Genomic DNA, 10,201 nt, shown 5'->3' with positions numbered 1-10,201 from the left:
CTCCCTCTGAGATCTCTGACAGCTTTAGAGTCAAAGGAGAATCATCCTGACTCCCATGAGACTAAGGAGAAAAAAGATCAGGGACGGCAGTAACGTTATGCATACAAACTATTTTAATCCAATTTAAAACAGCTGTTAAAAAATACTGTTTTTACATATATATCCAAAAGACCATATATTTTATACTTTATACACATTTCTACAGTATGATACAGTGTATGGCTTGGCAGAAATATTGATTTCTCAGATTGAAAAAATAAAAATGCAAGCTTTACCGACCAAATAATGAAAACACACGTGAGCCTTGAAGCTGTGCAGAATAACTCCAACGTAAACATGGAAGTGTTCTTCGAAGCCTAACAACTCTGTCTCCAGAAACGGCACTTGTAATTGCGAACCACTGTAAAAAATATACTTGCATTTTGTTTCCTCTGAGACCGACAAGGCACTGTAGCTATTTGATATATATATATATATATATATATATAGGTGTTGGCAGTGAAGTGATTTGTAATGCACAGATATATAGAGACACGACAGTAAGGCAAATCTTGATATTTTTTGGCACATGCACTACGTGAGGCACCTAAAGATGTTTGATCTTTCATTGTAATGCACAATAAGGTGTGGCGTTTTACGGGTTTTGCTTTGACAGACCTGCTTGTATTTGGCAGATTTACACTCCTTACACCACGGACCTGCTCAAATACAATATTTTTTAAAAGGCCGATTTCTTTTTACCAGTGCAATCAGTGTCTTTGCATTTTAGCTCTTTGTACGGTACATTTTCAAACACAAAATCAGTTTACAAAAAAGAGGCTGCATTAGGGTAAAGATTGGATTCCAGCAATATGTTTCCAGTCAACTCCCCCAAAGCAAATGGCTCTAAAACACCACACAGGCTTTTTACAGTGATCCTGAGGCACTATGTGTTTTCAGGTTGGCTTCAGTCTTTGGTTGTTTTGTCCTTGCTTAGCTGGCTCCGACGGCATCAGGAGCTCTCGCTCAGATCCCTCCATCGCTGCGGCTGGATTGTGATGTTCTGAACTGAGGTCTTGAGGTTCAAGCTGAGACGCCTCTCCTCCGTGACCCAGCACCGGCTCCTTGGTCGCCCACCTCATCTTATCCTCCTCCTCCACCTTAATTCTTCGCTCTTCAGCCTCTATTTCCTCCGTGGTGGGAATGGAGTTCTTCTTGGGTCTTCCCTTGGGCTTAGTCGGGGCCTCGTGACCTCCTTTGAGCACCTAGAATAACACACAGACAATCTTAGCGGACTGGTAATAAATGGCAGTGGCAGTCGAAGGCAATGCTTGCTATTATAGTAATTAAGAGAAGACGTATTGCTGCTGGCTGCACCCTTGTGCACTCATATATCTTTAACGATTTCAGCTCGTTTTTGTTCTCTGAGTTGTTGACCCTACAGAGGTGTTTGCTCTCCCTGCCGTCATCATCTGTCACACTTCACACCGCACCCTCTCTCCATGTCATACTGCTACCGACCATTCGCTTCTCTCACTGTTATAGTTCAAATCAGCTTTACATAAAGAGAAACAGTGAGCTGCCAGTAAAAACCAAAGCTTTTAAGGATGATAGAAGATAAAAACAAGGATGTTGTTGCCAGACCTGCCTGGCTTTTACTGCGTCTCTTACCAATTTCTTCCACTTCATGCGTCTGTTTTGGTACCAAGTCTTCACCTGGAGCTGTGTGAGGCCAAGTGACTGGGCCAGGTCTAACCTGCAATCAAAAACAAATCAAGCCACACATTAGTCCTCTTTAACCTGAACAGGCTCATACATCCTATTATTCACATGCTTTAAATGTATATGTGTACCTCTCCACCAAAGTATCCTGTATAATGCAGCTTCGTGCTTAGATGTTTGGCAGGATGTCAGGCTTAGGTACAATATAAGACCTTTTCTTGTACTCTTTGAATCTCACATCAAAGCTGATTTGCTAGTAGCTGGAGTTTGACACTGTACACCTGCAGCTCAGGGAACACTGTTTGAAACATATGTACCGAGGCTTGTAGCTGGACGATCGAGGCCGTCGGGAGAGAATTCTGAATGCATCCACCACATGTGTTGATCCATGACTAACACGGCTATTGGATGTGTGCAATGTGATACCTCAGGAAGGGACAGATAAAGTGAACACGCCATCCATTTGTAAAGGAAAGGAGCAGTTATCTGGGTTTCTTTAAAATGAGATTTCCTCTTCCCTGCTCTTCTCAGTCTTTAACAGTCAGATGAAGGCATTCTCACCCCCACCCCACCCCCCAGTGAAAGGAACTGACTTTCATTTGATGGTGAAAGTGGAAGCTGAGACGGAGAAAAGGCATGAACGGAATCTAAAAAGCAGAGCAGCAACAAAACCCCTGAGATTCATGGGATCATCGACATACCCTTATACCTTACATAAAGGGCTGTGCGTGGTTTCTGTGTGCGTGTGCGTGTCCTTGAACAGCAGACACACAGGCAATCAAGCTGTCTATCACACTTCACTATCATGCGTGCCTCAGACTGTAGCAGTGCAACAACTGGAGGCAAGGAAAAGTAATTGCAGAGAAGGAAAACACCCCTTTTATTTATGGTCATTAGTTCTCAATGGAGAGAAACCGCACAGTCACAGCAAATGAAAGAGTCCCTGCAGGCTTCTGCAAGACCGCCATTTTGTTTGATTCTCACACCTTTGACCTGGAGTGTAACTGAACTCTTTTTCTCCTAATGATGGTGATGACAGTTAGCATTATTAAGATACTAATTATTATAATTGAACGCTGCATAAAATCATTATTGCTCTTTGATGTAAATAATTAAAAGCCTTATTTTAGGGATATTTTTTTTTTTGTCTCCTGCCCCCGCACGTAGTCTCAATTCAAAACCGCAAGAGCTTCCAAGCCAAGAAGAGGGAGAGAAAAGAAAAGTTATCTTTGGATCATAACAAACCAAAGTGGGGAGCACGCCACACCTTTGATGTGGGGCTTTAAAGGGGGATTTTCTATGTTGATGTTTTTCCACCAACCGGGTATTTAATTAATTTTCAACGCAGTATCAGAATCGGATATTTTGACAGGACACATTATTTTGGCACCGCCATTCGTAAGGGTGCTTGGTTTTGATCACTGAGTTGTGCTCAGCCTCGGGGCTTCTGCTTTAAGATGACGCATGGCACCTTTCCAACGGCTCCCGGCAAAAGCCAAGATGTGATATATTTAATAATGCATCGTGGGAGTTTTTCCCCACAGATGGGATGTAAAAGGCATGACAAATAAATCTGGTTTATTCCCAAATATGCTTATGTCTTTTCAGATAAGATGTGGCAAGCAAGATACAATGTGTGAGACGGCTGTGTAGCTATTTGCATTTCTAAATGCATGAAGATAGTGCACATAAAGCCAGTTATTTCTGTTTTTAATCCCCGCTGATGTACTCGCGGTAAAAAATGGATGAGTAATGGGGGTGGAGTGTACAGACATCCAATCTCTGCTTGATGCAAGGTTCACAGGCAGTTTAAAATGCCTACTGCGCATGTGAAGGAAAGATTTTTATAACATATATGGCTCAATATTATTTTGAGTTATAATGGAAAATAAAAGCCTGCAGGCCAAATATAAAAGTGAGTCAAACAGGCCAAACAGGAAAATAAAGTCTAACCTCATGTCAGGTCCCAAAAATGACCCACGGAAAGGAACTTAAGACACCGATATTAACACAAAGATTACTTCATGTTACTGTAGAAATGTACTTTATATACACCTGCACATGTGTGAAATGATTAGTAGTAAATCAATGTAATACATTTCTGTTTGCTAGTGTTGGCCTCCGTCCCTGCTTTCTTGAATAAGGCAGTGTTTCTTTGTTGGGGATTTTTTTTTTGCTGTTCCAGAGCTCAGGGTTAAAACGTTACTCCTGTCTCAACTAGAATGCTGAGGTAATGCTCTGGCTTAGACAAATTCCCATTACATTAGACATTCCCCAGAGGATAAATCAAAAATTATGATGTTGGGTTAACCACGGCCATGATAATTGCAGTTGCAGCTTTCTAAATGTGCGTGGGCTGTACTTTCAAAATGCGCTCTATGCCAGGTATGCAGGTTATCAAAATGTCAGTGCTCAGTGATGCTTATACTGTGTTAGCTTTTGCTTGTGTTCTTTACATCCGGGTGAAATTTAAAAACTGTGGTAGTTACCTTTAACACACTAGTGGTTTGCTGTCTTTTCTGTAACTTAGTCACAAAACCGGTTTTAGTGACTGCTCTCAGTGTGTGTGTGTGTGTGTGTGTGTGTGTGTGTGTGTGTGTGTGTATGTGTGTTTCCCTGTATGTGCAACAGACTTTTAATCTACCTATCCAATCCCATGTGGTGCCTCTCAACTGTTACTGACCTGTCAGGTGTGGACAGGTACTTCTGCTTCTGGAACTTCTTCTCCAGGCCCATCAGCTGCAGCTCTGTGAAGATGGTGCGGCTGCGACGGGGCTTCTTCAGGCGGGGCGTGCTGCGCTCTGTATCCGACTCACTGCTGATGCTGAGGGGCGTCTGGCTGGGCGAGTGCTCGGAGCCTCGTGGATGCAGCGGGGAAAGCAGGTGCGAGGGGACCCCGCACGGAGATGGCGGCTGAGGGAGGTGGAGGGGCAGGTTGGGGGGCTGCCGCGTGATCACCGAGAGGAGAGGGTAGGCACGTAGTGACGAGGAGCCTAGAGAGCAGAGACAGAGCGTCAGGTGACAGTGTAAAAAAGATATTCTCTTGAATCACTGTGAGTTTTTAGTGAGCTCTTGGTTGTACGATTATCGACCGCCTGTAATTGCTTGGACAGGTTCTTTTTAATTGCCCTGTGTTTGCAGTGAAAAGTGTTTTGCTTTTGACCTCCCCCATGTAGAGGGCTGCGATCCCAATGACGCAGACTGTGTTTTACACCGCTCCCCTGAACCCTTCAAATGAATGATTATTTTTCAGAGGTTGTTAAATGATAACAGGCTTCCCAACACAGAACCACACTTACACACTGAGCCTGACAGCATGATGTAAATGCACAGACACACACACACACACACACACACACACACACACACACACACACACACACACACACACACACACACAGAATAAGATGTAATAAAATCCCCAAAAACTAAATCAAACAGTTGAGCTAATAAACTTTGCACATGTACGCAGTCAGATACACACACATGCACACGCACATGCACACACACACACACACACACACACACACACACACACACTTTTGCTCTTTATCAGAGCAGACAGAAGCAGCAAGACGCCAGAATCAATAAAAAGTAACATTTGTCTGGAGCCGAGATGGGAGGGAAGCAGACCAGGAGGGTGGCCAAGAGGATGCGGTGGGTTAGCCAAAGTGAATATAATTTATGTCAGAAAAATCCTTACGGCTTCAAATATAAAATCAATCCCCTGACCAAAATTTACAAGCCAACTGAGCACAGCGCAGACTGTTATGCACGGGCTGATAAGGAGCAGCAGAAAGGACACAAGGGGGATTATGGGAGTCGAGCTGGAAGATATAGAGGGAGATATAGAAGGCTGCAATGGAGCGGAGAAATAAGAGGTTGTCACACACCAACACACACAGTCTGTGTGTTGGTGGTTGTCTGTGGTGGATCTGTGTCCTTAATCTTCTCATCGATCCAAACAGAGAGGACACGGACACACACGGACACACACACAGATACCCACAGGAGACATGCAGTCAGATGTTTAGTAGTTCTGTTTATTTCCTTAAGGCTGGTGAGAAGAAGAAGAAGAAGAAGAAGAAGAAGAAGAAGAAGAAGAAGAAGAAGAAGAAGAAGAAGAAGAAGAAGAAGAAGAAGAAGAAGAAGAAGAAGAAGAACTTACAGTAGGACATGAATTCAGATGCTTGCACAAATGTACCTGTACTGCATACACGTACACATGCAGGTAGAGGCCCGGTTGCTCTACACTCACGTACAGACACACACAGACACACACAGACACACACACACGCACACACACACACACACCAGACACTGCCTTGGGCTCATCATGACATCATGGTAAGGCGCTGAGGTCATTAGTAATCCTCCAGCGTGAGATTGCTGCTATTGCAACGAGTCTAGACAAGAAGACCTCTCTTCTCTCGCTGTACGCTCTCGCTCTCCATTCACACCTTTCCATTTATATCGCCCTCCGTCTTCCTCTCCGTAAATCAGACGTGTAAATAGTACATGTTCTGATATCGGTGAATCAGTTGATTTAATGTTTGAGCTCCTTTCACAGGAGGAATTTCACCCAGAACATGTGTGGAGTCGTGTACAACATGGAAAGAGGGGGGGGGGGGGGGCGTCATTCTGAATGAAAGACTCACGACTGTCAGGAAATCTCTTGTCAACAGAGAGCTTGAAGTTGTCTCCGGACAGTCGCTCAGGGGGGGGGAGCGCCAGAGAAAGAGAAAGAAAGAAGAGATAGCGAAAGCGAAGAGGTAAATGTCAGTGGTGACTTTCCACTGACGGGGGAACTGCTTCTCTGACATGTTGTTGACAAGTGCCAGGGTGCTGTCAATAGTCTACAAATAAACTGTTTGAGTAGCTGCAAGAGCGCAACTCAGCCCCACACTAAAGTACACTGATACTCCTGATAATCACTGTCGGAATGTAAGGACCAGCACAAGTGCTTATGGTGACCATTACAGAAGACATAGCTGCTAAGAATAGATCAAGAAGAGCCGTTTGTTATGCATTCCTTTTAATACCAATACTTTGCTAATTAATCATGTAGTTATTGTGACCTATGTCTTGTTAGAATGAACCATATATCCAGAATCAGCCTGCTCCCTATCATAGCATCTACACTTTCTTTTGTCAATGGGATTGTGAAAAAAAGGATGATTCATTGCTGAGCTGAAAATCAAATACAATCTAGGCCACATGCCACACGTCTTAGTTATCTTCCCGAACTGATTGCTTTAATTAGAATCGTTCACCTTCGGGAGATGACAGATTGGAGCAATTTGATGCCAAATCTCACCAAATAGTAGCGGGTAAGTGTCAGGGACAGGAACATCTCGTTGGGTTTTATCGACGCAGTATTTTCCCAGGTACACTGACAAACTTCTCCTGCTGGAGCTGTACATCGAGCTTCACATTCAACAAAAGTATAATGTGAAACCTGATCCGCACCGGTGCTACTGCTGCTTTTAGAAGTGATTTATTACTGATCCTTGTCGAGATAGAAACATCTAATGGCAGTGCAGCAATGGTGCAGGGTTGTCATACGTTATCCTTAAGTGAATATGGAAGATGGACACGCATTTGTGTGTGTGTGTGTGTGTGTGTGTGTGTGTGTGTGTGTGTGTGTGTGTGTGTGTGTGTGCATACTTGCCCGTGTGTGTTGACATGGGCGTAATCAACCTTCTCAAACTGGCTTTATGCTTAATGGGAGACTTTATTGTGTGCAGCGGATTAGGGTTTAAAATGGGATAAAAACTCTTTTGCTCACTTGGATTTCTTCTATAAACCTTCATCTCGTACCTAAACACATGCAGCCGCCCTCTGGCTGCACACAATCCTGCTTTTTGTGTTGTTTTTTCATCATGCTGTCAAGTGAGATTACGCCACAGTTGATCTTAATCTCTCTCACCTCTTCCAGAAAGCACCACTAAAAGCCCTGCCCTGGGTCCTGCTGAAAGATGGGAATCTAAATGAAATATTGTAACCTGCCATTACGTTGTTCCCCATTCAGCAGCAGGTCAGGGCCCATTGTCTCTGATCCTGCTTTAACTGACAGGGAATTAACTCCACGAGTATTTGCCACTTTTAGAGTACAGAATTATATTTAAAAATAGACTCTGCCATAAGACAAAATACAGGAAGACGGTTATGTTGGTATGTGTGAGTGGCATGCCAGAGATAAACAATGCACAACCAACTATTAATTTGTTGTCAACTCCGTCAGGCATCATTACAGGCGTCACTGTCTTCCAGCGGCCCCCGCTGGTAGCGGAGCGTTACAGCATCCTTTCATTTGAAGAAGTCAACTTTCACTGTTGTGGGACCACGCAGGAGCCAACAGCCTCTCTGTGGCCCAGGACCTGCAAGCCTGCCAGCTTCTATATCCAGCACTAAAAGCCATTGATGTTAGAGAATATACTGTGTCTCACACCCCCGCAGCCACAAATAAGTGGTGGGCACAGTGTTCTAATATGCAGGGCGAGTTACTCTATCCATCCGAACAGAGGGGTGCCAAAGCCCAGTCATAGTGCCCTCTCGCATACACCAATCCATATCAGATGGATGAGGGAATCGCTTCCCCCTATTTTTATCCACCCACCGCTGTCATCATCAAATTGCAGTGGCTATTATTTCAGACTTTAGAGCAATTATCCTAATGGTTACTGGAGTGTGCGGTAGCTGTTCAGTTGTTTGGATTCATCTGTAATTACAATTAAGAATCAGTCAAGACGTTTTGTTTTGACAATTTAACATTTGCTGTGCCAACGGAGCTCCGTCAAACTACGTTGGTCATTTTCAGCATGTGCAAGACACGTATCTATTAATCTATCACGAAGAGATCTAGATAATAACCGCTTTAATGAGAGGAAAGCACTTCACGGGCAAGACGAAAAAGAGTTTATCATTCAAATGGATCAGCTTTAAATCAATGCAGAAGCATCAGCGCAGAGTATAATTCATCCTTTATAGGGTGCTATGACCAACCACAAGGACTTATTATTGTGTGCACAACTTTACTTTGCTCCAGGTCACATTTCTGTCTTAGCGCACTAACAAGATACAATCCTCCCATTTGCAAATGTCCAACGGCAGCACAAGGCATCAGGTGAGGCCTCTGATCAAACGGAACGACACAATGAATCAAGTGGAATCAGAAGAAATAAGCTGCAGTTTAAAGCTAGTAAGCTCTGGCTCTCTGTATCCGTCCTCCTGCCACTGCATTGACCTTTATGTGCATCTACAACTTCTTATCAGTGCATTCATCAGTTCAACAAAAGCCCCGAAGCATCCCTGACATTCACTCACTCTCCATGTCTTTGATTTTCAACACTTACTTGCAGTGATTTATAAAGTAACGCACAGAGTGAGGAAGAAACGTGTTTGTTGAAGCGTTCATAAATGAATTGTGATTAATGTTAGATTCCCTCTTGTAAAAAAACATCTGATGCAAACTTATAAACTTAATGATGGAGATGATTAATTATAGAAGCGTAGTAATGATATTATTTTCCTTATATATACATATATATACATATATATATTTTCAATTACAGCAGCATAACCAACCACACAATTTCACATGTCTGATATAAACTGTATTTTCACACTTCCTAACCCATGAATAAAAGTATCATCGTGTTTTCCCAATTTAAATAAAATATGTATTAATAATTGCGTAAAAGTGTCAGAATTTCCCAAAAAATAACCTCATCTCGTTTTTCCCACATATCTGCAAATGCTTTCTAATTTGTTTATGTCACAAAAAAAGAGTCCTCTTACCTGAGCATGAATGAAGCGGCTTCGGCCGTACGATGAGCGAAGGGCACACAGAGTAGAGAGAAAGTTTCTCAAAATAATCACAAGTCTCCTTGGAGAGGATCTCGTCAATCATGAAAGTCTTGTAGCGCCGCCTGGCAGCCTTCAGCTGTCCGGGGGAGGAGAGCCTCAACTCGGCTTGACAGTGCATGGTCTGTCCCGGTGCGCTATTCGCTGCACAATAGCTTTTGTTCACTAATATCTAAAGCTTTGCAGGTTTAACCGTGTGGCGAATGCGACTGCTGTAAGTTCATGCGCTTAAATCATTCATTGCTTTTTTCAAAAAAGGTAGTTTAGCTTTCCCTGAAGTGTCGTGGTGAAGATCAGTAGCCTTCAACTTGAGCTGCGCACAGCGCCACAGTGGTTATCAGCTGACTGCGATCTGTGCTCACACCCACTGCTATATAAACCATCCCAGCACATCTCTACTTACTTTACTCTCTCTCTCTCTCTCTCTCTCTCTCTCTCTCTCTCTCTCTCTCTCTCTCTCTCTCTCTCTCTCTCTCTCTCTCTCTCTCTCTCTCTCTCTCTCTCTCTCTCTCACACATACATTCATGTACTGTACTTACACATGGCCAACCTCCCAAACACTCACCCCGACTCCACAAAACGTTTCTCTCTCTCTGATTTACTTGACATATTAGTTGTAGTTTACAACAGTTGT

The 10,201-nt window shown here is 43.4% G+C and overlaps 1 protein-coding gene across 1 annotated transcript; it reads right to left on the bottom strand.

Moving 5' to 3' along the window:
• Positions 1-398: 398 nt before the first annotated feature.
• On the bottom strand, positions 399-9,688 carry barx2 (BARX homeobox 2). Its single transcript, XM_029446829.1, has 4 exons — positions 9,502-9,688; positions 4,385-4,694; positions 1,651-1,735; positions 399-1,244 (listed from the first exon to the last, which is right to left on the bottom strand). Exons 1-4 carry the CDS (start codon positions 9,686-9,688, stop codon positions 936-938), a joined length of 891 nt encoding a protein of 296 aa, XP_029302689.1. The 3' UTR covers positions 399-935.
• Positions 9,689-10,201: the final 513 nt, after the last annotated feature.

Source organism: Cottoperca gobio, chromosome 13 (genome assembly GCF_900634415.1).
Source record: "Cottoperca gobio chromosome 13, fCotGob3.1, whole genome shotgun sequence".
In the NCBI taxonomy this organism is placed as follows: Eukaryota; Metazoa; Chordata; class Actinopteri; order Perciformes; family Bovichtidae; genus Cottoperca; species Cottoperca gobio.
This window is presented reverse-complemented; position numbering and strand designations above follow the sequence as displayed.

Bases quoted from the DNA above. Each gene is read 5' to 3' on its own strand.
- barx2 (XM_029446829.1), bottom strand. From the start codon at position 9,688: ATGCACTGTCAAGCCGAGTTGAGGCTCTCCTCCCCCGGACAGCTGAAG. The intron at 1,736-4,384 runs GTCAGTAACAGT...TTTTGATTGCAG, and splicing joins TACCTGTCCACACCTGACAG to GTTAGACCTGGCCCAGTCAC. The intron at 1,245-1,650 runs GTAAGAGACGCA...GTGTTATTCTAG, and splicing joins GCATGAAGTGGAAGAAATTG to GTGCTCAAAGGAGGTCACGA.